This window comes from Triticum aestivum, chromosome 2D, assembly GCF_018294505.1.
Source record: "Triticum aestivum cultivar Chinese Spring chromosome 2D, IWGSC CS RefSeq v2.1, whole genome shotgun sequence".
Classification (NCBI taxonomy): domain Eukaryota; kingdom Viridiplantae; phylum Streptophyta; class Magnoliopsida; order Poales; family Poaceae; genus Triticum; species Triticum aestivum.
In genome coordinates, this window is record NC_057799.1 from 629,327,639 (window position 1) to 629,353,971 (window position 26,333).

Consider the following 26,333-nt stretch of genomic DNA (forward strand, 5'->3'; position numbering starts at 1 on the left):
CAAAAGCATCATATCGGGAACACCAAGTTGCAACTCTTGATGGCCCAGGACACGGTGTTGCTCCTTGACCAGGCCCAGGAGGTGCGGCAGCTTGAGCCTGAGGAGTCGGGGCTTCGCAAGGAGCTCAAGTCGCGCATACTTGGCCTTGCGGTCATCAAGCGCATCAAAGCCCGGCAACGCGCCACAGTGAAGGACGTGAGTGCAGGCGACGCTAACACGAAGTATTTCCATATCAAGGCAAATGCCCGCAGGAGGAAGAACTTCATAGCCTCCCTTGCGTTGGGCAGCGTCTTGGCCACGGAGCAGAGCCACAAGGAGCAGATCGCCAGCGACTTTTTTGACCACCTCATTGGCGATCCAGGCTCGGCGACAACGGGGTTTAACTGGGATGCGCTTGGGCTCCCTAGGGCCGATCTCGCTACGCTGGAAGCCGAGTTCACGCGCGACGAGATCGCGGCGGCCATTGCGGATCTCCCGGCGGATAGGGCGCCAGGCCCGGATGGCTTCTCCGACGCTTTCTTCAAAGCGGCTGCGGAGATCATCCTCGATGACCTGGTGCTCGCCTTCCAGCAGCTTCATAGTCTCAATCGGGCTGGCCTGCACCTTCTAAACGGGGCGCATGTGGTGCTGCTACCCAAGCGTGATGGGGCCACATCGCTGGCAGATTACAGGCCTATCAGTCTGCTGCACAGCGTGGCAAAGCTTTTCACAAAAGTGCTTGCAATGCGGCTCGCCAAGCACATCGACTCGTTGATCTCTCCAGCGCAGAGCGCCTTTATCAAAGGTCGGTGCATTCAAGACAACTTCTTATTCGTGCAAGGGCTGGCACGGCACTTCCACAGGACGCGACGGGCGGCAATCCTACTCAAGCTGGACATTGCAAAAGCATTCTACACAGTTTCCTGGCCGTACTTGCTGGATATGTTGCGGGTGCGCGGTTTTGGGGCAAGGTGGTGTAACTGGATTGCCATGCTCCTTGCCACCAGTTCATCCAGGGTGATCATCAACGGCGTTGCTGGGCGACCGATCCGGCACCACAGAGGACTCAGGCAGGGGGATCCGCTCTCACCCTTCCTGTTCATCGTCGCCATGGAGCCTTTACAGCGGCTGCTAGACATGGCCGTCCGCGAGGGACTGCTATCCAAGCTGAAGGGCAAAATCCCGAGCTACCGCGCGTCACTCTATGCCGACGATGTCGCTATCTTCATCAACCCCGTGCGGCAAGAGCTATGCGCCGTCAAGCAAATCCTTCATGTGTTTGGGCAGGCCACGGGACTGCGGGTCAATTTCGGCAAGAGCGTGGCCATCCCGATCCGGCTGGAGCTGTTTGACGTCGACAACGTCATCCTACCCCTGGGCGCCGCGTGCGCTTCCCTGCCGTGCCGCTTCCTGGGCCTTCCGCTATCATTGCGCAAGGTTCGGAAGACCGACCTGCAGCCGCTGCTTGACAAAATTCTCGCCCGGTTGGCGGCCTGGAAGGTCAAGTTTTTCACCATGGCCGGCAGGCTTGTTCTACTCAACTCAGTCCTCTCTGCCCTCACCGTCTATTGGCTATCGGTGCACCATATGCCGGCCTGGATACGTCACGAGATTGATAAAATCAGACGGGCCTGGCTCTAGCGTGGCCAAGAGAGTTGTCACGGCGGCCACTGTAAGGTCGCCTGGAGCAGAATCTGCCGACCTAGAGATCTTGGCGGGCTCAGCATCATCGACCTGGTTCGCTTCGGGGCGGCGCTGCGGCTAAGGTGGCTCTGGTGGGAGAAGACGGCTCACTCCAAGCCATGGGTTGGGCTACCGGTGCCATGAAGCCATAGTGAGCGCCTGCTGTTTGCGGCCTCCACGTCGGTAAGCCTTGGGGACGGCAGGACGGCCTCCTTCTGGATGGACAGTTGGCTACAGGGCCAGGCACCCTGCGTCGTCACGCCGGAGATCTTTCGCCTCTCCAGGCGAAAGAACCGCTCAGTGCGCCAGGCGCTGATGGGGAACCGATGGGTGGCTGACCTGTCCGGTAGAATCACGACCGAGCTGCTTCCTTCTTTCGTTTCGTTCTGGGGACGGATCAGCGAGATGGACATCTCTGAAGCCGGTGATGATGTGTTCACCTGGAAGCTCGAGGCCTCAGGCATCTACTCGGCGTCGTCGGCATATCGGCTGCAGTTTATGGGGTCGACCTCGTCGCCTATCATGAAATCGGTGTGGCGCGCCTGGGCGCCGTCAAAGATCAAGCTCTTCTCATGGCTCCTGTCCATCAAAGGGCTGCTCACGGCAGACCGACTCATGGCCAGGGCGTGGCCAAACTCCTACTTCTGTCCACTTTGCTGGCGTAGCCTGGAAACGGCGGATCACCTGTTCAGGGAGTGTCTGTGGTCGTTGCAACTGTGGGAGGTGGCGGCTGGCCGTTTCGGCATCGCCTCTTTTCTTCCAAGTTCCTGGAGGCCTTTCCGGGCAACGGAGGATTGGCTTGAAGACCTTAGCTCCGGCTCCTCTAGCCCTAGGCGAGCTCGATCGATCGCACTTCTCATCGTCTGGTCGATTTGGCTAGAGAGGAACGGCCGCATCTTCAAGGAAGTCGAGCGGCCGATAGGGATGGTGTTCGAGTGGATTACGGATGAACTAGCAACCTGGGTTCAGGCGGGGGGACGACACCTGATGCCGCGAGAGTAGGCCAGGCCATGCCCGGTTTTTGTTTTCTTTTCTCTTTGCGCAGCCGTTTGGGTTGCTTTTGTACAGACTAGCGCTCTGTCGCTGCTTCTTCTCGTAATGCAAACGCAGTTCACCCGCGCTTCATAAAAAAAAACTCATCGACATGGCATGTCATGTGTACACTGGCGGTCGGAACCCACTTGACAAGACATGCTATTAATGTGGTAGAACTTACCCTAAATTGGGTGATACCCATAAGTACATCTCAGATAGGGCAATTCCTATTAAAAATATTGAAATAGGGCCAAAAACTTGACTTTACTCTTTATAAAAAGGAATCAATATCAACAAGAGTAGGCAAATGTATATTTCGATTAAGTGGGTCAAACTTGTACAAACTTGGCATAGACCAAGTTTAACTTAGCACACAGTTAAAATGGCAGTTGATTGAAAACAGATTTAGTGCATGTATTTGCAGTTCACATTTGTTTGCATTAATTATTTTCCTTCTTTAGCAAGTCAAAATTAATTTCTTCTTCATCCAGATGTATACTCTGCATGTATTTGCACTTCACATTTGTTTGCATTTATTATTTTCCTTCTTTAGCAAGTAAAAAATTAATTACTTCTTCATTTGGATGAAGCGATAAGTCCTAACTTTGAAAGCATTGAAGTACTGGCTCTCATAGCCTGTCTATCTAGAGGTAATCCTAGGCACGTATTAAAAACTTTCCAAACATTTCAGATGATTACTGGCCTATATAACCCCGAGCGTGCAGCAGATGCTGGACATCACTTGTGTTGTACACACCATCCACTCATGGCGATTGGCTTGCCATCCACTGATCATTTCGTGCTCCTCACCATCCTCATCTGCCTCCTCGTCCATCATTGCAGTGCAGTCTATGACGTCGAGTCAACCGCTGAGTCGGGGAAGCTGATGTCGGCCCAGCTAAAGCTCGTCGGCGGGTCGGCAGATTTTGGGCCTGATGTGAAGAGTCTCACCCTAACCGCAAGGCAAGTGTGTTTGATATTTCAGTTCAATCAACTAGCTAGATAAGTTGGTTCTTGCTCACAGATTTAATTTGCTGTCACGACGGCAGTCTTGAGACAGACAGCCGGCTACGCGTGCGCATCACCGATGCTGACCATCGGCGATGGGAAGTCCCCCAAGACGTCATCCCACGCCCGGCGCCAGGGCCGCAGCCAAAGGACGTCTTGCTCGACTCACCAGGCAATCCCTCCATGCCGAGCAATAGCACCATGTCGAGTGCGTCTTCGGACCTGACCTTCACCATCCACGCCAGCCCGTTCCGCTTCACGGTCTCCCGTCGCTCCACCGGCGACACCCTCTTTGACACTTCTGCCAACCTTGTCTTCAAGGACCGGTACGTTACAAGTGTTCCATGCATTGCTATGTTATCTGGTGTAGCTTAATTAGTTGATCCGCAAGTAGATCGATGTAAATCAATACCATGGTCCGTATGTAGCAAGTGATCGATGGTCGTGAAATTGGAATGCAGGTACTTGGAGGTGACATCGACGCTGCCGGCTGACCGGGCATCCCTGTACGGGCTGGGGGAGCAGAAAAAAGAAACGTTCCGGCTACAACACAATGACACTTTCACGCTGTGGAACGGGGACGTGACGTGGTCCGACCAACCGGACCTCAACCTCTACGGCTCGCACCCGTTTTACATGGACGTGCGCTCCGGCGGTGCCGCGCATGGGGTGCTCCTCTTGAACAGCAATGGGATGGACATATTGTACGGCGGATCCTACGTCACCTACAAGGTGATCGGCGGCGTGCTAGACTTCTACTTCTTCGCCGGTCCCTCCCCGCTAGACGTCGTGGACCAGTACACACAGCTCATCGGCCGCCCTGCCCCCATGCCCTACTGGTCATTCGGTACGAGTACCTTCTTGGTAGGCATATATGCATATGATCTGTTCTGCTACGCTCACTCGATCTTGCACTTGTAGGGTTCCACCAGTCCAGGTATGGCTACAAGAACGTGGCTGATCTGGATGGTGTGGTCGCCGGCTACGCCAAGGCCAGGATCCCAATGGAGGCGATCTGGTCGGACATCGACTACATGGACGGTTACCAGGACTTCACGCTGGATCCGGTGAACTACCCGTCCAAGCAGCTCCGGCCGTTCGTGGACCGGCTCCACAACAACGGCCAGAAATACGTGGTCACCGTGCACCCGGCTATCAAACGGCAAGCAGCAGCTCACGAGGACTTGTTCCTCAAGCGAAACGGCGCCAACCTGGTAGGCGAGGCGTGGCCAGGCGAGGTCTACTTCCTGGACTTCATGAGCCCGCGTAGCACCGAGTACTGGGCACGAAAGATCTCTGAGTTTCGGCGGACCATCCCTGTGGATGGGCTCTGGTGCGACATTAACGAGCCCTCCAACTTCAAGCAGTGGCAGCCTCTCAATCCGTTGGACGACCCGCCCTACCGCATCAACAACTCCGGCTTTCACCTTCCCATCAACTACAGGACCGTGCCGGTCTCAACGCTGCACTACAACGGCGTGTCCGAGTATGACGCGCACAATCTCTTCGGCCTCCTCCAGGCGAAGGCCACGCACGCCGGGCTGCTCAGGGACACCGCACGCCGCCCCTTCGTGCTCAGCCGCTCTACCTTTGTCGGTTCCGGCCGTTACGCCGCGCACTGGACCGGCAACAATGTCGCGCGGTGGGACGAGCTTGCGCACTCCATCAACACCATCCTCAACTTTGGCCTCTTCGGCATCCCCATGATGGGCGCCGACATCTGCGGCTTCAACGGCAACACGACCCAGGAGCTCTGCAGCCGCTGGATTCAGCTTGGTGCATTCTACCCGTTCGCCAGGGCCCACGCAGAGAAGACAACGCTCCGGCGAGAGCTCTATGTGTGGGAGGCGACGGCACGGTCGGCGAGGAAAGCGTTGGGTATGCGGTACCGACTGCTCCCCTACATGTACACGCTAATGTATGAGGCGCACACGACGGGTGCGCCCATCGCGCGGCCACTCTTCTTCTCCTACCCGCAGGATGCCGACACCTATGGCGTGGACAGGCAGTTCCTTCTAGGCCGCGGCGTGCTTGTCTCTCCGGTGCTAGAGCCCGGCGCCACCACGGTGGACGCCTATTTCCCGGCCGGCCGGTGGTTCAGTCTTTACGACTACTCCCTCGCCTACACCATGAAGGTCGGCAAGCGCGTGACCCTCCCGGCGCCAGCGGACTTGGCAAACGCGCACCTGGCCGGCGGCAACATCCTACTACTGCAGCATGCGGAGCTGACCACGTCCGCCGCACGCCAAAGCGAGTTCCACCTCCTTGTGGCACTCGCGGAGAATGGGACGGCCAGTGGGGAGCTGTTCTTGGATGACGGCGAGCCGCCGGAGATGGGTGCTGTGGGAGGCAATTGGACCCTGGTGAGATTCAGCTGCGACAGGGAGGAGAGCAAGGGCATGGTCACGACCAAGGTGAGTTCGCATGTGGTTCAGAACTCATACGCGCCGAGTCGGGCGCAGGTCATCGGCAAGGTGGTCTTCATGGGGCTGCAGTCCGCACCAAAGAGCTTCACTATCTATGTAAACAACGTTGAGCTCAAGGCAGCCCGCACCAAGTCCCGGACGAGTGGAGTGTTCAGCGTCAGTGGCCTCTCGCTGGCAATCGGACAGAAGTTTGAGATAAAGCTCGTCATGTCCCATTGACATCGAGACCATTTGTGTACAATTTTTGATCGGAATAAATAAAAATTGAAGATTGATAGTATCGTGTGCATTCGTCCTGCTAGCAGTTTTCACTTTCATTTCATAGAAGCAAATATAGATATTTAAGCACCCCCTGAGATGATCAGTTACAAGATGTATGTTGATCTGAAATTGCTCCTTGAAATTTCCTTTTGGTTCACTTACTAGGACATTTTTGAACGTGAATGAATTAGGCTAGAGTCTAAGTTTTCATTTTATGTTTGATAAAACAGGACAAGACCTTGATTTGTTTTGTTTCCTACAAAATCAACATCTTCGTAGGCACCACACGGCATGTGTAACTACCAACCTCAGAATTGTAATTATGAGCTATTGTTTAATGTTTAATCATTTGATCTAGAGTTTCAAAAATGCCTTACAATGTTGATTTTATTTTCTCGAAATCCAAGGTACTGCTTATTAGTTGTCTATGTGGTTCATAAGGTACAACAACAAAGTTGCAACTCAAATGGGTAGGAAAACTGTTCTGCAATAGATGTCAGCTAAGGTTTATCATCGTAGTCGGCAAGGCAACCAATAGAAGATTGATAGTATCGTGTGCTAGTTCTAACGAGCATCCGACCAGCTAGCAGCTTCCACTCTCATTTCATAGAAGAATATATCAGTATTTTAGTAGCCCCTAAGACGCTCACTTACAAGATGTATGTTGATCTGAAATTGTTCCTTGACCTTTTTTCCTTTTGGCCCAATAGACCGAATTATGCTAGATTCTAAGCTTTTTGTTTTACGTTTGACAAAACATGACATGTCCTTGATTTGTTTTGCTTCCTCAAAAATCAACGTCTTCGTAGGTTCCACATGGCATGTGTAACTAGCAACCTCAAAATTGTAATCATTTTATCTAGAGTTTCAAAAATGTCTTAGAAGGTTTATTTTCTTTTCTCAAAATACAAGGTACTGCTTATTAGTTGTAGATGCGGTATGGTATTCACAAGGTACAGCGACAAAGTTGCAACTCAAAGGGGTAGGAAGGTTGTTCTTCAACAGATGGCAGCTGAGGTTTATCATTATAGTCGGCGAGGCAACCAGTTGAAGACTGATAGTATCGTGTGCCAGTCCTAATGTGCATCTGACCCGCTAGCAGTTTCCATTCTCATTTCATAGAACAAATATAGCTATTTAAGTAGTCCCTAAGACGCTCACTTACAAGATGTATTTTGATCTGAAATTGTTCATTAACCTTTTTCCTTTTGGCCCAATAGACCGAATTATGCTAGATTCTAAGTTTTTTGTTTTACGTTTGACAAAACATGACAAGACCTAGAGGCAGAGCAAAGATGGGGCATTTTATCAACGGATTTGCTATTTTACAGTTGAATGTTTTGCAATTCGTCATCATTCGAATTGTTGTCCGTCCGTTTTTGCATGGAGATTCGCGCTGGTTTTGTGTTTTCTGTCCGGGTTTGTTTCAGGGTCCGCTTTTTTTTACCGGGCGCGGTTTTCTGTCCGCCCGTTATCGCTGGCCCGGCTCTGTTCGGTTTTTGTCTCGTTTGAATTTGGGGGAGTGTCTTTTCCCCTTTCCCCATTCTGGACGCTCTGTTTTGATAAGCTCGAGCGGCGCAGCACAGCAGGCGATTCTCCCCGTCCATGGCGATTCTCGTCGCTCGATTTTGATTTTTGTTCCCTTTCTCTTCGATCCCCGATGTCGCGGTTGGTTGTTCCTCTCTCCCGCTCTCTTCCGCTCCCTGCCCGTGTGCTTTTTGCTTGCGTCTGGTTCTAGATCTAGGTGAGTTCATGTCGTCCCTGTCGTCGTGCCCCTGTCGTCTCGCGCACTGTTGTAGTTGTAGACGCATGATGTTGTTGACTCCCTGCTGGAGGTGGAGATGCCTGATTTGTCTGTGCCGTGCTTGTAGTTGTAGATGCATGATTTTTGTTGACTCCCTGTCGGAGTTGGAGATGCGTGATTTGCATGTCTTCCCGAGCACCTGTTTTGTAGTTGGAGATGCATAATAGATGCATGATTTTATGGTTGACCCCCTGCTGAAGGTGGAGGTGCGTGATTTGTGCGCCTCCCCGCGCCGCTGATATAGTTGTAGATGCGGTGGTTGTTTTCATGTCTCCTGTCCACGGGTTGTTGTAGTTTGGGGGATTGTGTAGATGTGACCCCCCTGTAGGTGCGTGATTCCATGGATTTTTGTGTTCTGGTCTATTAGGTCCTGATGATCGATGCTGTATGCATCTGTGTAGCTTGCTTTTGTGCCTATACAGAGTTAGGTTTTTCTCATGCTGATGTGTAATTGACTTTAGATGTTTTGTATGATGTTTTGAGTTCAAGCAGGCATGTATTTTTGAGTTTAATTTCAGTGTAATTTGTGCCAGCACATTCAGTGTAATTTTCTGAAGGAAGTTGGGGGATTTATGTACATGCCCCCTTCATGTATAGCACTTTTCAGTGTATTCTAGCCAATTTTTACAGTGTAATCCTAGCGTAATTTGTACCAAGTTTACAGTGTAATTTGTCCTGCATTTACAGTGTAATGTACCCAATGTTTACAGTGTAATTTGTTCTGCACTTGCAGTGTAATTTGTTCATCAAGGAATTCATCGTCTCCATCTTGTCCAAGTGAGTCTTCTTGTTCTTTTCTTTCTCCTTCATTGCTATCACCTGCGCTTGAGTTTGTTTTAGCTGCTGCTTTACTGGGGTCAACATCTTGAGGGTCCTGCAACTTTTAGGGATTTGTTTTCAGTTACTTTCTTCTGAAAATGTTCTGCCCTTCATTTATGTTCATTGTTTTGTATTTTCTGAATTTTTGTGGTGTGTACCTGTTGCAGATTCATGTTATAGAATAGGTTTGTGTCCCAGGGATTGGATTCTCCTCCCCCATCTTCGCTTGCTGGTATTTCCTGATGCAATCCTGCCTCCAGTGTCTATAAAGTAAGTTTATTGATTGTTAGTGTGTTTTCCTTCGGCATTTTCTTGTAATAGTTATTCAGCTGTTGTTTTCTTTACATTGTCATCACTTGTTGTGATGAAGCTGTCATCTGATTTGCTCCTGGAGTTTTCGTAGATAGTTTCGGTAATGTTCGTAGATACCTCTCCTGAATCCTGAATGTACCTGCAAGGTTCATCACAAGTTCTTTTTTTAGACATCTCCTGAATGCACCTAGTATTTTTTTTGGGATTTTTACCTTGTATATAATGTCGGAGTGAAGGAGCGTAGTGAAAGAAAATGTTTCCCGCATCATAATATTTTTAGCCTTTTACCCTTTTATGTATTTTAAACATATTCCCAAAGTTCTAGCAATTGCATCGCACATTTAGTATGAGTTCTTCCTGTGATAATCTTAGTAGATCCTTTTCAGTTACTACGCTCATCACGCTCCTCTCCTATGACATTTGGAAAGTAGAATGTCAGTGTTAACATAATCATGAGAGAAAAACGTTTAGTAATAGATGAAAGTTTTTTTGAAATGCTTCCTTCTATTGGGAGAGGGGCAGGAGATAGTCCCTGTATTTTTTAGGGGTTTTGCACTGCAATTTACGAGGTAACTACAGTGTAAAAACCCTTTAGTTTTGCACTGGATTTTTACATGTTTAATTTCACAGTGGAATTTCTAGGGGTTTTATAGTGGAAAATTTCCAGGTAGGTACAGTGTAATTTTCATTTTTTTAAATGTAAGTCTGCATTTACAGTTTAATTTACTATGTGATTTACTATGTAAGTCTGCATCTGACCCGCTAGCAGTTTCCATTCTCATTTCATAGAACAAATATAGCTATTTAAGTAGTCCCTAAGACGCTCACTTACAAGATGTATTTTGATCTGAAATTGTTCATTAACCTTTTTCCTTTTGGCCCAATAGACCGAATTATGCTAGATTCTAAGTTTTTTATTTTACGTTTGACAAAACATGACAAGACCTAGAGTGTAACGCCCCGGATTCGATGCGCCAGGTGTCTTCCAGTTATTCGCCATCGTTGCCATGTCATTTGCGCCAGGTGTCTTCCAGTTATTCGCCATCGTTGCCATGTCATTTGTTTGCGTGTTGCATTTTGCCATGTCATCATCTGCATTTCATCTGCATGTTTTTCAAAACTTGCATCCGTTCGGGTTCCCCCGGTTCTCTCCGTTGTCCGTTCGGAGTCCAGACACTCTCGCCGCACCCGTCGCCCCTCTCAGACCTTGTTTCGTGAGTGGGAGAAAAATGTTCTCGGAATGGGATGTAAGTTGGCGTGCGGTCTTATTATCGTCTAGGTAGGCCGCCTGCCAAGTTTCGTCGCATTCGGAGCTCGTTTGATAGCCCAATCGTTAAACATATAGCGGTACCGTTGCCGGTACCTTCGTCGAACGTTTCGGTATCCGAAACTGCCGCCGGGCTGCACTTCTCTTCTCTTCTCTCCCCTCAGCCCAAGCCCTCTCTTCTCAGCCCACTAACCCCTCCTAGGCCCAGCCTGTCTCCCCTCACGTCCGGAACCATCCGATCGCAATCCGAGGGTCCGAAAACCCCTCCTAACCCCCTAACCCTAGCCCCTTCTATATATATACACCTCCCCTGCCATTTTTGGCCTCCTCCAACCTCCCTACCTTGTTTTTCGCGCCCCCAACACTCAGCCGCCGCCGCCCTCATCGTGTTCCGCGCCGGCCACCTCCTCAGCGCCACATGGCGAGTCGCCAGTGGGCGCGCCGCCTCCAGCCGACGCCCTCTAGCCTCTCAGCGAAGGCCATGTGTCCCCCCTGTGCCCCGCGCCGCCGCGGCCCGCCCGGGCCCGGGGCCGGCCCGCCAGGCCCATCGGACCTCGCCCCCGAGCCGCCAGTGCCCCGCGCCAGGAACTCCCGACCCGCCGCCGCCGATCTGGATCGGGGAGCCCCGACCTCGCCCGATCTGCGCCGTCTGTCGGCCCCGTCGCCGGCAAGCCTCGCCGCCGCCCCGCTAGGTCGCCGCCCTCCTCTCCTCCTGTTTCCCTCTCTCTCTCCGTGACCCTCACCCTCTCCTCTCTCTGCCATGGCCAGCAGCGTCGCCCCGCGCCGTCTCCTCCTCGCCGGCGCCCGATCCGGCCACTCCGGCCCCGGATCCGGCCGAATCCGCCGCCGTCGCCCCCGTCTGGCCTCCTCCGACTTCCCCGGCCATCTCCTCGCCCTCGCCGCCGGCGAGCTCGCAGCCGTCTCGGTTCGCGCGCCGAATCCCTAGATCCAGATCCGAGAGGGGTATATTTTCAAGTCCTGAAAACTTTACATTTTGTGCACTGGTTCATCATGCCATAACTTCATGTGTGCTACTCCGTTTTGTGGGTGTAACATATATGAAAATGTTCATCATGAGATTCTCTTCATTTTGTTCCATTATGCCATTCTTGTTTGAGATCATCTTGATACCCAAATCATTGTTGCAAGAGTGTTATATGATATTAACCTGTTGAAACTGTTATAACTTGGTGATTTCTCTTTTTCATTGCATTTTGTGTGTGCATCCTATGAGCATGAGCTCTACATGTGTTTTGAACTGCATCATGCCATCTTTACAGGGGTTCTTGTCTTGTACTTTTGTGAGCTATGTGGTGACTAGTACAAGCATGCAAAGTAGCCTCCATGATGTTGCTGATTTCTGTGGCTGTCTTTTCATATTTTGTTGCTATGTTGCCATGCTGCCACCATGAGTTCTATGCGTAATCTGGAGATGTTCACTAAGGATGTTTTGTTACTCATGTTATGCTCTATCAATCCATGCCCTTGGTTGCATTTATAGCCTGCTGTAGCTTGTTGTTATATTCCTCTCAAATTGCTAAATAATGTTGCTGTCAGCCTGTTAACATGGAGTTCAGTTTTGACATGTGTTTTGCTGGTGATCCATGCACCCTATGAACTTTCTATTGCCATTCTTAGCTTCATATTTATGCCTTCTTACTGATGATTGATTTCACATGCCATGAAATATTCTGTGGTAAGTGGTTCAAGCTCACCAACATGCCTACTTATTGTTGTTTCTGCCATGAACTGTTATTTTCACCAAGTCTGAATCTGTTTATGAAACTTGCTATGTTTACATGGGTGCCATCGTATGTTCTGTGCCTTTTTGGCTCATGTTCAGTAAGGGACTTTTGTTCTATGCAATTAGTAGATTTATGCCATGCCTTTGTTTGCTATGATATATTTCTATAGCATGTTTTTTTCTTGCTCTAAACATTGCAACCTGATGTTATTTCTGCCATGTCCAGTAATTTCTGCCAAGTCTGTGAACTGTTATTATTTGCAATCTTGTCATGTCCTTTGGAGCATGTTCTATTGATTTCTGGAGATAACTCGGTGTTCATGTTTTGTCATGCTTTACCTGTACATCACGTCCATGCCTTTTGTTTTCATGTTAGGGTGCTGTAGCATACTGCTTTGATGCTTGCAATTTGCCTAGTTGCTGTTTTGGACAGATTGTTATTATATCTTGTTTGGAGTGTATGTGTTGCACCGTTGCTTCGTTTTGAGCATGCTCTATATGAAACTTGCTTAGTTTTGCATGTAGTTTAATGTTACCTTGTTGGATCCATGTTTTGAATGTGTTTGCTTGATGGTTGAATGCATTTTGCATCAATGCCATGTTTAACTTGTTTTGCTCATATCTTCTAGGCCGTAGCTCCAAATTAAATGAACTTTATATGTAACTTGACTAGAATTTCGTGTAGATCATCTTGGTGCATCTTAACTTACTGTTTAACAACTTGAACATAAGGTTTATTCAGTTCTGGTCCAATTTTCGAAACTTGCATATGAGGACTTACCGGATTTGTTATATGTTAGTTCCGGCCTCATTTAAACTTGCTTTGATGTGTTGCTCTTGTATGCATCATCTCTTGTCATGAGTAGCTTCATATAGCCTTGTCATGCATCATACTTGGTTGAGCTTCATGCCTTGTTCATGTGTGGTGTGTTTACCATGTTGTGTGCTTCTTCTCGATAGTTCCCGTTTTGTTGCGACCGTGAGGATTCGTTCGTCTACGCTTGGTTCGCTTTCGTGGCTTCGTCTTCTTCATGGACTCGTTCTTCTTCCTAGCGGGATATCAGGCAAGATGACCGTCACCTTGGACCTCATTACTATCATTGCTATGCTAATTGCTTCGTTCTATCGCTATGCTGCGCTACCTATCACCTGTTTATCAAGCCTCCCAAATTGCCATGAACCCCTAACCTTTTCACCCTTCCTAGCAAACCGTTGTTTGGCTATGTTACCTCTTTGCTCAGCCCCTCTTATAGCGTTGCTAGTTGTAGGTGAAGATGAAGGTTGTTCCATGTTGGAACATGGATATCATGATCTTTGTTGGGATATTGCAATATCTCTTATATTATTAATGCATCTATATGGTAAAGGGTGGAAGGCTCGGCCTTATGCCTGGTGTTTTGTTCCACTCTTGCCGCCCTAGTTTCCGTCATACCGGCGTTATGTTCCTTGATTTTTGCATCCCTTACGCGGTTGGGTGATTTATGGGACCCCCTTGACCGTTCGCTTTGAATAAAACTCTTCCAGCAAGGCCCAACCTTGGTTTTACATTTGCCTCACCTAGCCTTTTTCCCTTGGGAGTCGCGCATCCCGAGGGTCATCTTTATTTTACCCCCCCCCCCCCCCGGCCAGTGCTTCTCCAAGTGCTGGTCCAAACCGAGCGATGTCTGGCACCCCCTGGGCAACCAGGGTCTATGCCAACCCGACGTCTAGCTCATCCGGTGTGCCCTGAGAACGAGATATGTGCAGCTCCTATCGGGATTTGTCGGCACATCGGGCGGCTTTGCTGGTCTTGTTTTAACATTGTCGAAATGTCTTATAACCGGGATTCCGAGACTGATCGGGTCTTCCTGCGAGAGGGAATATCCTTCGTTGACCGTGAGAGCTTATAATGGGCTAAGTTGGGACACCCCTGCAGGGTATAAACTTTCGAGAGCCGTGCCCGCGGTTATGTGGCAGATGGGAATTTGTCAATGTCCGGTTGTAGAGAACTTGACACTTGACCTAAATAAAACGCATCAATCGCGTGTGTAACCGTGATGGTCTGTTCTCGACGGAGTCCGGGAAGTGAACACGGTTTCTGGATTATGTTTGACGTAAGTAGGAGTTCAGGATCACTTCTTGATCATTGCTAGTTTCACGACCGTTCCATTGCTTCTCTTCTTGCTCTTATTTGCGTAAGTTAGCCACCATATCTTGCTTAGTCGCTGTTGCAACCTCACCACTTTACCCCTTCCTTACCCATTAAGCTTTGCTAGTCTTGATACCCATGATAATGGGATTGATGAGTCCTCGTGGCTCACAGATTACTACAACACCAGTTGCAGGTACAGGTTTTGTGATGATCATGACGCGAGAGCGATGTTACTTGTTTTGGAGTTCTTCTTCTTCTGCTTCTTCTTCAATCAGGGGATAGGTTCCAGGTCGGCAGCCTGGGCTAGCAGGGTGGATGTCGTTTGAGCTTCTGTTTGAGTTTCATCCGTAGTCGGATGTTGATCTTATGTATGATGGATTGATGTATTCTTGCGGCATTTGTATGCCTTGTATGTATCCCCAACTATTATGTAATGTTGATGTAATGATATCCACCTTGCAAAAGCGTTTCAATATGCGGGTCTATCCTTGGTGGGACCTTCGAGTTCCTCGCGGATAGGGTCGCATATTGGGCGTGACATAGAGGCAGAGCAAAGATGGGGCATTTTATCAATTGCAATGTAAGGTGGGGCATATCGTCCGGGGCAGAGTAAAGGTGGGGCAAATGATCAGTTGGCCCGCCATGAGGAGGCGCAGGGCAGGGTGATTTGGGGGAGCAGCTCGTGGCCTGGAGTCGGAGCAGGAAGACAATCGGGTAGGTGGGGGTGGACGGGTTGGGGATTTGGGTTGGCTCTATTTCTTCTGTCACGAAACGTTTTTCTTTTCTCGCCAAGGACTGCGGATTGAATACTAAATAATACAGAGGCTTTTCTGCAAAAACATCACGACGGTGAACGTACATAAGCAATAGCCGCTTTATTATTATAGGAAAATTGCCCGTGCATTACACCGGGAGAAAAAAAAACACCTCACACTTTAAAAACTGCATGTTCGTGTTCAAGGCTCATCGAAATCGACATCTTGTGGTTCAGTCCAGTTCAACTAATAAACATATAGCACTAATTTTATAGAGCGCAAGTGTTTGCATAACCTCACAAAATGTTTCATATTTCACGTAGTCTCTTTTTTCTTCATGTAAAGGTCATTTTCACATCCAAGGCCTGGTTCAACTGTCCAGTGGTATAACGTTAGAAACCCAACCTCACGTGGCACATCTATTAGTGAACATTCTAGCAATTCTAGTGTCGACCGCAAATGCAGAGTAACATATCGACAGAAGGCGAAATAGAAATGGAGCAATATCATGTAAACTCATGTAAAAAAATGATGTTCACCTTAATCTTGTGAGTCAACCAGAGACCAGCATCAAGGAGGAGCTTATTTCAAGATGCATGTAGCTGATTTGCTACAGGTATACTTTTGGCAATAAGATCCTGTCCTACTCCCTCAGGCACTACAATTAATAAACATGTGGTTGTTCTCCTTCAGCTTCTTTCTGTATACTCAAAAAGTCCACCCTCTCCTTAAAATGGAGATTTAGGAATTAAGCAGCAGTCCTAGTGTCCTACAGAAGACAGGAAATAAATCTAGGTTACCCATCTAATAATAACACAAATTATGAGAAGAATGGCACATCTGAACTTTGGTGAAGCATCTCGTCAAACACAGCAAATGTTAGAAAGAAGAAGAACATAAAGCTTTACAAAACTACTGAATGCATGTTCGGAATAGATCAGGCATGCATAGAAGGTAGACTTACCACATCTCTACTTCTCAGCGTAGCATACATTGCAAAATAAAGGCGAACTTACCACATCCCTGCTTATCAACCTAGCATACATTGCAATAAACCCTGCATTAGCAAGGAATCGTCACAGTGGGGACTATGGACTTCATAATGCGATAGCCAAAAAAGAAAAAGTAAAGATAAATTCATTTTCTTTTAACACAAAGGAAGTGATCTGCACACGAGAAATAAACATTCTTTTAGTTAATCAGATAAGATCAGCGAAAGATAAGGTCACCCTTTTTTTCTGCCTTGACATGAGGTGGGTGCCCATAGCGAGGCCCATCTTTGTGAGCACTCGATCTAGGGCGTCCTCCATCTCCGTGTCAGTCAGGGCCGGCGGACAAAGCATAACATGCAGTACTAATTATATGACCACAAAATCATCGAGAAAATGTTAACACATCTACACATATGTACATTGAGCTCTTTGACAGAAATTTAACATATTTATACAACTTCTTATACAGTAACACATCAACACATATATTCACATCTATACAGCAACAACAGTAGCATGACGTAGCAGCTAGAACAAAATACAGTAGTAAGGATAGTAGCAGTAGCAGTCCTCAGGCACAGGAAATCAACAGGCTTAAGGACTATATATATGCTGGTGTGTGAATAGTCTGACTAAACTAACATAATCAACTTGTACTGAAAAGATTGTCAATCCAGCTAAGCACATGAGGACTCCAACCTCCCAAAATATTAATTCATTGATTTTCTTATCATGTGATTCCATAAGTAATGCACCTAGCCTAACATACCTCTTGGCAGCGTTCCTATCATAGCTTCCATTATTGGTTGGTAGTACAGCTGGTACTTTTTAGTTTTTTATTGTAAGAAAGAAAGCCAATACACTTAAACGACAACGGAAGGTAGAAAATATGTTGCAAAAACAGAGCGTTTGATTGTGCTTCGTCCCTGGTTTATCTCTTGAATGTAAAGAAGTGAAGCAATTTGCCCCGTGAAGCTATTTCACATTTAACACTGCCCCAGACCCTTTAAGTTACATGAAGCAACCATGATGTAATCATTCCTTCTGCATGATCAAATTATAACGACAGAAAAAACTACACACACATGGGATTTCCAATTGTCAAAGCCAAACATATCATAGTTTCAGTCAGAAATGCGGAACATCTATCAGATTAACGAATGATTACTATCATCGATATAGCAAACTGCTCACAGAACAATTCATAATCTGATATTATGGGCATATACTAAAGCATTTTGAGAAGCATAGAATTAAGCAAAGAGAGCATGAATCTTTTTTGGTACCTTCCCTCTGCAGCTATCACTTCAGGTATCAAAATGTTGATGTTCTATCTGGTGTCCGAAGTAGATTTGAATGCTAGCATACCTGAAAACTATGCCAACATTTATTTCTATTTGGACCTTCTTGTTAACGTATAATGTGTTGCCCAGTCTCTTCCATTAGATCGGTCTTTTCATTGCATAGGCTAGGGCATCTAGTTCTACATGGTATCGGAGCCAAGAGGTCTTGAGTTCAAGACCCTGCTGACGCAATTAAATTGCAGTACACTTTCGGTCCACGTTTAGGCCTGAGGGGGCCACACGCGAGGGGGAGTGTTGATGTATAATGTGTTGCGTGGTCTCTTCCATTAGATCGGTCTTTTGGTTGCATTGGCTAGAGCATGCAGTTCTACACTTCTTTAAGTAGTGAAGTATTTTCTGGATAACAACTTTGCTTTACCTCAAAATTGATCATTTGATCTAGGGTTTTAAAAATGTCTTAACAGGTTGATTTTATTTTCTCAAAATCTAAGGTACTGCTTATTTAATTGTCGATGTGGTCTGGTATTAAGAAGGTACATCGGCAAATTTGCAACTCAAAGGGGTAGGAAAATTGTTCTTTAGCAAATGACAGCTGAGGTTTTTCATCATAGTTGGCGAGGCAACCAGTAGATTGATAATATCGTGTGACTGTTCTAACGTGCATCCGACCCGCTAGCAGCTTCTACTCTCATTTCATAGAAGCAAATATAGGTATTTAAGTATCCCCTAAGTCGCTCACTTACAAGATGTATGTTGATCTGAAATTGTTACTTGACCTTTTTCCTTTTGGCCCAATAGACTGATTTAGGCTAGAGTCTATTTTTTTTTTACATTTGACAAAACAAGACAAGACCTTGATTTCTTTTGCTTCCTCAAAAATCAACGTCTTCGTAGGTTTCACACGGCATGCGTAACTAGCAACATCGGAATTGTAATTATGAGCTATTTTTAATGTTTAACCATTTGACCTAGAGTTTCATAAACGTCTTAGAAGGTTGATTTTATTTTCTGAAAATCCAAGGTTTTTCTTATTAGTTGTCTATGTAAACAACGTTGAGCTCAAGGAAACCCGCACGAAGCCCCGGACGAGTGGAGTGTTCAGCGTCAGTGGCATGTCGCTGGCAATCGGATAGAAGTTTGAGATAAAGCTCGTCATGTCCCATTAGCATCGAAACCAATTGTGTAGTATAATTTTTTATCGGAATAAATAAAAGTTGAATATTGATCTAGAGTGATCTATTGTTTAATGTTTAATCTTTTGATCTAGAGTTTTAAAAAATGTCTTAACAGGTTGCTTTTATTTTCTTAAAATCCAAGGTACTGCTTATTAGTTGTCTATGTGATCTGGGATTCAGAAGGTACATCGACAATGTTGCAACTCAAAGAGGTAGGAAAACTGTTCTTCAACAAATGGCAGCTGAGGTTTATCATCATAGTTGGCGAGGCAACCAGTTGAGATTGATAATATCGTGTGCCAGTTCTAACGTGCATCCGACCTGCTAGCTGCTTCCACTCTCATTTTATATAAGCATATATAGGTATTTAAGTAGCCCGTAAGAAGCTCACTTACAAGATCTAGGTTTATCTGAAATTGTTCCTTGACCATTTTCCTTTTGGCCCAATAGACTGAATTAGGCTAGAGTCTATTTTGATGTACGTTTGACAAAACAGGACAAGACCTTGATTTGTTTTGCTTCCTCAAAAATCAACGTCTTCATAGGTTCGACACGACATGTGTAACTAGCAACCGCATAATTGTAATTATGAGCTATTTTTTAGTGCTTAAAATTTTGACCTGGAGTTTCAAAAACATCTTAGAAGGTGGTTTTACTTTCTCAAAATTGAAGGTACTTCTTATTAGTTGTGTATGTAAACAACGTTGAGCTCAAGGGAGCCCGCGCCAAGTTCGGAAGAGTAGAGTGTTCAACGTCAGTGGCCTGTCGCTGGCAATCGGACAGAAGTTTGAGATAAAGCTTGTCATGTTCTATTAACATCGAAACCATTTGTGTATATTTTTTGAGCAGAATAAATAAAAGTTGAAGATTGATAGTATCATGTGCCAGTTCAAACGTGCATTCTTCCCGCTAGCAGCTCCAACTCTCATTTCATAGAAGCAAATATAGATATTTAACCACCCCTGAGATGATCAGTTACAAGTTGTATGTTGATCTGAAATTGCACCTTGACCATTTTCCTTTTTGTTCACCTACTTGGACATTTTGAACGTGTGACGGAATTAGGCTAGCTAGAGTCTAAGTTTTTGTTTTACCTTTGACAAAACAGGACATGACCTTGATTTGTTCTGTTTCCTCAAAATACAACGTCTTCGTAGGTAGGTACCACATGGCATGTGTAACTAGCAACCTCAAAATTGTAATTATGAGGTATTACTTAATGTTTAATCATTTGATCTAGATTTTCAAAAACGTCTTAGAAGGTTCATTTTATTTTCTCAAAATACAAGGTACTGCTTATTAGTTGTAGATGTCGTCTGTTATTCAAAAGGTACAGCGACAAAGTTGCAACTCAAAGGGATATGAAAAATGTTCTTCAACAGATGGCAGCTGAGGTTTATTATCGTAGTCGGCGAGGTAACCAGTTGAAGAACGATAGTATCGTGTGCCAATACTGTTTAATGTTTAGTCATTTGATAAAGAGTTTTAAAAATGTCTTAACAAGTTGATTTTATTTTCTCAAAATCTAAGGTACTTCTTATTAGTTGTCGCCCTACCTATTCGTAGTCATGTTTTAAGGAGGATAACCCCCGGGCTCTACATCAAGCGATGCACACAAACATTTTTATTGCATAATTTAACAAGTTCTTACAAAGTAAATACATGAATCGATCAAAGCCACCTTCCTGGCGAAATCTGTTGCCCTGCCTAGAAGGTTGATGATGTGTCATGACCTCACTTCAATTAATGCACAACATGAAATTCGGTGGCCTCACCAAGCCGCCCACCGGCTAGCCGAGAGCACCAACCGGTTAAGCAGAACCTCGGCGTGCACCGCATGGGCATGTTGTATAATCTGTCGCCCCCATATTCCGCCGTCCCATCTTTAGGAGTAATCAATGCGTTGACCTTACCAAGCCCTTTTGCCATCCACACCAGGCAATGCTACCCTTCCGCGCGCGCCCGTCAAATGTAGGCGTGGATGGAAAATTTTAGTAAAGGAGTATATTTCTTGCTAAATGGAAAAGTGAGAAAGCAGGTTTCTGCTATGGTTGGCCATCTTTGTTTTCTATTTGTTCTAGGTGATTGCCATCGCAGGTTGGTATGTAATGGCAAAGAACGAACCAATAGGACTCTGCCATCTAGTTTTTTGTGGGCCAAGTATTAAATGTAATTTTCACTTCTGTCTTAGTTTTTAGCAGCTATAGATAGTAATGCGATCTAGCAGGGGTCCACAGAAGCAACTCTTACCAGGTGGCATAGTGAGAGAGAAGAGAAGGATGCCGGCTGCGTGAACGCACAATTCTCTCCAACTAAAGGCTTGCACTTTATTTTCCGTATGGCATTTTCAATGGCTCATAAGTTGTGAACCAAATATTCATTTTTTTATTATATATTATATATATATCTGAATTCGTATCCATAATTAACAAGATCAATCACAAATACATTTGGGCAAGTCTTAACTTTACCATTTCACTCATTTTTCAAAAACTACTTGTTTCAAAAGAGTTATTTCATTCATTCCAAAAACATATTTCACTTATTAAAAGAAACTGATTTCTCTCATTGAAAATACGGATTTCACTCTGTTTAGAAAATAACATTTCACTCATTTCATAAAAGTGATTTTAATCATTATAATTATATTTCACAAATATTAGTTAGTCAGTTTGACTAACGATTTCACTCATTTATGTGAAATTGATATTAAAAAATGTGAAACTGGTTTTTTAAATAATGCAAAACAGATTGTATCAAACTACAAAAGAGATATATTTTAATACATGCGAAACTATTTTTTCTTCAAATATGTGTGTTTCAGTAATGAGTAGATGTGAAATATATATGACTTGTAGTAAAAAGATGTGAAATAGATTTCAATTGTATTGAGAATGTAATTAAGATTGTTTATATCAAAATATCTGAAATCAATATCATCCAAAATATACGAAACAAATTGGTCCACTTGAAAAAGGTGAAGCCGATATCTTACAAAATAGGAACTGGATTCTTACAAAATATGTGGAGCAGATTGTAATTAAAAAAATCGCTCAGTTCAAAACACAGAATTCACTCATTCATGTCAAAACACTTATTTCACTTAATTTGAAGGACTAATTTCATTCAATTCAAAAACATAAGTTCACTCATTTCCAGTAAAGACGGAGTCCATTAGTTTAAAACAACATATTTCACTCATATCAAGATTTCACTCGTTTGAAAATAAAAAATGATTTCACTCATTTGAGAAAATCCAGTCTTTTGAAAAAACTAATTTCACTAAAAAAACTAAAACTAAAAGCAAGATTTCACTAAAATTAAAAGTAGATTTCACTCATTGGTGTTGTTCTAAGCAGTTACCCACATGGTGGCACGCCGCTCTTCGCTGATAGATGTTGGTGTAGTTTTTTTATATAGTAGATAAATTTGGTTTCACCATGTATCTGTTGATTATTCATCTTATTTATTTTATTTCATGTAAGGAAATAATGGAAAAGTAGAAGTTAGTGTGTATAAGTAATTAATGAGTTCTGGAGTTTTTCGCATATCCACACCAGAAAGGAGAGCAAAGTTCATCTGGCTGTATACTCGAGAAGTAGGAGTTATGTGTGTAGCAGAACATAAGTGGAATCAAAATGGATGAGAGTATTCTTTATGTTGAAAACTTGAAAATAATAGAATGGTGAACTCTCCTACTTGCCGCATTTACAAAATTTTCCTCTTTCCTATTGAAGGAGACCCTGTGGTCCAAAACATCTATTTGCACTATTACTGTCACCATGACGAAGATGTGAAGACAGCGGCATATATACAATACTAGATCAGCGATGGCGTGCGTTGCCACACGCATATATTTTTTCGATGGAGAAATGAAACATGGAGGTTTAATTACATAATCACATATCATATTGTGCTAAGGTTGGCATGAAAATTAACAGTACCAAACCCACATTAAAGGTAGGTCAAAACTAATGTAGAACTATTAACTTCTATTTTTACAAAGTAGTAAACTATGTTAACGAAAGATGAGGAAAACATGGGTCAATAAACAAACAAAATAAATTAATAATCACAACTTGTAGAAGATATACAAGTGTGCAATGCACTAACAGGTTACATCATAAGAAAATTTCCTCCACATTATAACTGAAACTAACAAAGGAGTATATTTAACAGGAGATACTTATTGTTAAAATGGTGATGCTCACATTGTGTCCGGGGTTGAATACAAATTGAAGAGTCTTATGCAAGCTCGGTGACTCTCGGTTTGAAAATGTGCATTATGCTTTGTTAGTTTACTACTTTGCTTGTGTCAAAACATTCAAGGAACTTTAAATAATCACAATATGAACTCTCCTCCACATTATAACTGAAACTAACAAAGGAGTATATTTAACAGGAGCTACTTATTGTTAAAATGGTGATGCTCACATTGTGTCCGGGGTTGAATACAAATTGAAGAGTCTTATGCAAGCTCGGTGACTCTCGGTTTGAAAATGTGCATTATGCTTTGTTAGTTTACTACTTTGCTTGTGTCAAAACATTCAAGGAACTTTAAATAATCACAATATGAACTCTCCTCCACATTATAACTGAAACTAACAAAGGAGTATATTTAACAGGAGCTACTTATTGTTAAAATGGTGATGCTCACATTGTGTCCGGGGTTGAATACAAATTGAAGAGTCTTATGCAAGCTCGGTGACTCTCGGTTTGAAAATGTGCATTATGCTTTGTTAGTTTACTACTTTGCTTGTGTCAAAACATTCAAGGAACTTTAAATAATCACAATATGAACTCAAAGTATGGCTGGAGAACAGGGAATCAAAATGTTGACATGACGACAAACATATCAATGCAGTATATTTCTTAAAATTAGCACATTATTAGTGTATAACAATGAATATAGCAGACATCTAAACTATCGAGTGGGACCATACCCATATAAACTGGAGGAGTGAGAATATTTTTATTTGTTTGATTCTACCCAAAAGTATCAAGAAAAAGAATCATCACCAAGCCATAATAATGGAGTATTCATCATCAATTACGAGACACGCTAATTTATTGGGAAACAAGAAATTTGTGTGCGGCATACAAGATTACAGGAGTAAATGTGTACCAAAGGTTCTTGAAGGTGGGCACATAGTTCCATAAATTTACAATGTTCTCGAACAATCTAACTATCGGCAAACAGCAACATAGTTAGATGTTTTTAATTTTTTTTGTTAGCACCAATCTGAATCATTGATGAGATGATCACAAAGATTAAGAATATCACTAGTACAAAATAGGGCTTTCGTCACAGGGCAATATTCACATTAGTCCCGGTTCAGTCACGAACCGGGACTAATGTGAGCATTGGTCCCGGTTCGTGCGGCTAAGGCATTAGTCCCGGTTCACCTGGGCCCTTTAGTCCCGGTTGGTGCCACGAACCGGGACTAAAGGGTGCGATGCCCATTAGTACCGGTTGGTGGCACCAACCGGGACTAAAGGTTAGTCCTTTAGTCCCAGTTGGTGCCACCAACCGGTACTAATGGGCTTTGAGGCATTAGTATCGGTTCATGGCACGAACCGGTACTAAGGGCCCATCAAACTCTACCCCCCCCCCCCCCCGACCGCCTTTTCAGTTTTAGAAAAAACAAAAGAAAATGATGGAAATGTCAAAAAAATAAAATAAGATAAGTTTCCCATGTGATATGTGGTCTAGTTGTTGGGAAAATTAACAAATATGAATTTCGACTTTATTTGCAAAATATCTCTAGAATTTCTTAAAATGGGCATATCTTTTGCATACGAACTCGTATGAAAAAGTTTTTTATATGAAAAATCATCTACTCGAAAAGTTACATCCGAATTTAAGAAAAGTTACATCTACTCGAAAAGTCAAAATCCTCAAAAACCTAACAGAAAAAAAGATACGGGGCTTTTAAGATCTGGAGAGGCAAAAAATTTCACATTGTGGTCAAACAATGATCAAACTAATTATTCTAAAATATTAGTGTTACTAAATAATTATTTCAGTTTTTTGAATTTTGGTCAAATCTGGTCAAACTATGGTCAAACTGTGGTCAAATGGTCAAACTAATTATTCCAGAAATATTAGTGTTACTAAATAATTATTGTTTTTTAAAACAATAGTTTCAAACTCAAACAGTGAAATGTGTCACTTCATGCTCAAGCTAAATTCCTGAGGGCTAATAGAATTGACATCTTACTATTGTCAGGAAAACAACAAGTGCAGACTTGGAAACGAGGGAGAATAGAACCCGGAAGTTAAGCGTGCTCAAGCTAGAGTAGTGAGAGGATGGGTGACCGTCCGGGAAGTTAGATGATTTGGAATGATGAGGGGTGATTAGAGATTAGAGGATAAATTATGCAGTGATGAGGGGTGGTCATTAGAGATTAGAGGTTAAAATAATTCAGAAATTTGAAAATTAAAAAAAATTAAAAAAAATCCGCAAATTTTTTTTTAAAAAAAAATCATAAAATTTCCTTTAGTCCCGGTTGGTAACACCAACGGGACTAAAGGTGGAGCTCCAGGCTGCGTCCACGTGGACGGCCTTTAGTCCCGGTTCAAAACCGGGACTAAAGGCCCTTACCAACCGGGACAAAACGCCCCTTTTCTACTAGTGTATGATAGGTGGGGCGCAGAGTCCATGTCTATCTAGACCCCAGCTCAGAATCCTTGAATCTTTTTGACACAACCAAGAAGTAACCAGATTATATGTCCACCCTTCCAGTATTAGCAAAATAAGGCTGAGAGTATTCGTCAAGTATAGCTGCGATATGCTTCTCTAAATAAGCCTAGTACGATTCTTGAGCCCATCCAGTGTTCGAAAACGAAGGTATGACATCGGTCAGAGATAATAAAGTTCCAAACATCCTGATAACATCATAAAAACAGAGATGCATTGCTGATTCACCTGATAAAAACATGGAAACTAATGAATTGATACTTATCCTGGAAATGTGTGTATATTGTCACAAGAGGACCACAATCACAACATAGTAAGTATAATTACAATGGAAACTTAAACTGTGCAAGTGCATACAGAGATTTATCTCCCTGCTGCAGCTCGATAAGAAAGTTCTATTCTGTGTCTATAGTAATAACTATTTACAGTTTCGAAAGACCAACGGTTTATCTGGAAGAATTATTTCCTTTATCCACTTGTGCTCAACTATAAAAGCATTATCAAGGACGTCCAACTACTGAATGGTGCATCTTATAGTTGTAAAACTGTATATTCAATAGAGATGTCGACAATTTGTTTTTTTAATAGATAGTTGGGTTCTATACTCACTAATTGGTATATTTATTACTCCCTCCATTCGGAATTACTTGTCTCGGAAATGGATGTATCTAGAACTAAAATACATTTAGATACATCCATTTTCACGACAAGTAATTCCGAACGGAGGGAGTAGTTCTTAGAAGCTAGATATTTGTGTTCATAAGGGAAAAAATCATCCAAAACTAATTACTTCAGGTACATATAGCATTCACCTAGTTGATGGCGTAAAATAATCATCAAGCGTGGTTGTTAGACGGAATTCTCAAACATTAACAAAAATGAACAATAATAGTACCGGTGGGGCTTGAGAAACCTGAGCTTACTGAATCTGGACACA

General features: G+C 44.1%; 1 protein-coding gene and 1 long non-coding RNA gene across 2 annotated transcripts; both read left to right on the forward strand.

Annotated features, from left to right (window-relative positions):
* The first annotated feature begins 3,463 nt into the window (after positions 1-3,463).
* On the forward strand, positions 3,464-6,608 carry LOC123050570 (probable alpha-glucosidase Os06g0675700). The gene is made up of 4 exons (XM_044473347.1): positions 3,464-3,660; positions 3,747-4,031; positions 4,167-4,552; positions 4,627-6,608. The coding sequence occupies exons 1-4, from the start codon at positions 3,464-3,466 to the stop codon at positions 6,348-6,350; spliced, it is 2,592 nt and encodes an 863-aa protein (XP_044329282.1). The 3' UTR covers positions 6,351-6,608.
* A 1,445-nt stretch (positions 6,609-8,053) lies between these two features.
* Positions 8,054-9,281, forward strand: LOC123050571 (uncharacterized). Its single transcript, XR_006423796.1, has 3 exons — positions 8,054-8,136; positions 8,907-8,973; positions 9,183-9,281. It is a non-coding gene; the product is annotated as an uncharacterized lncRNA (long non-coding RNA).
* Positions 9,282-26,333: the final 17,052 nt, after the last annotated feature.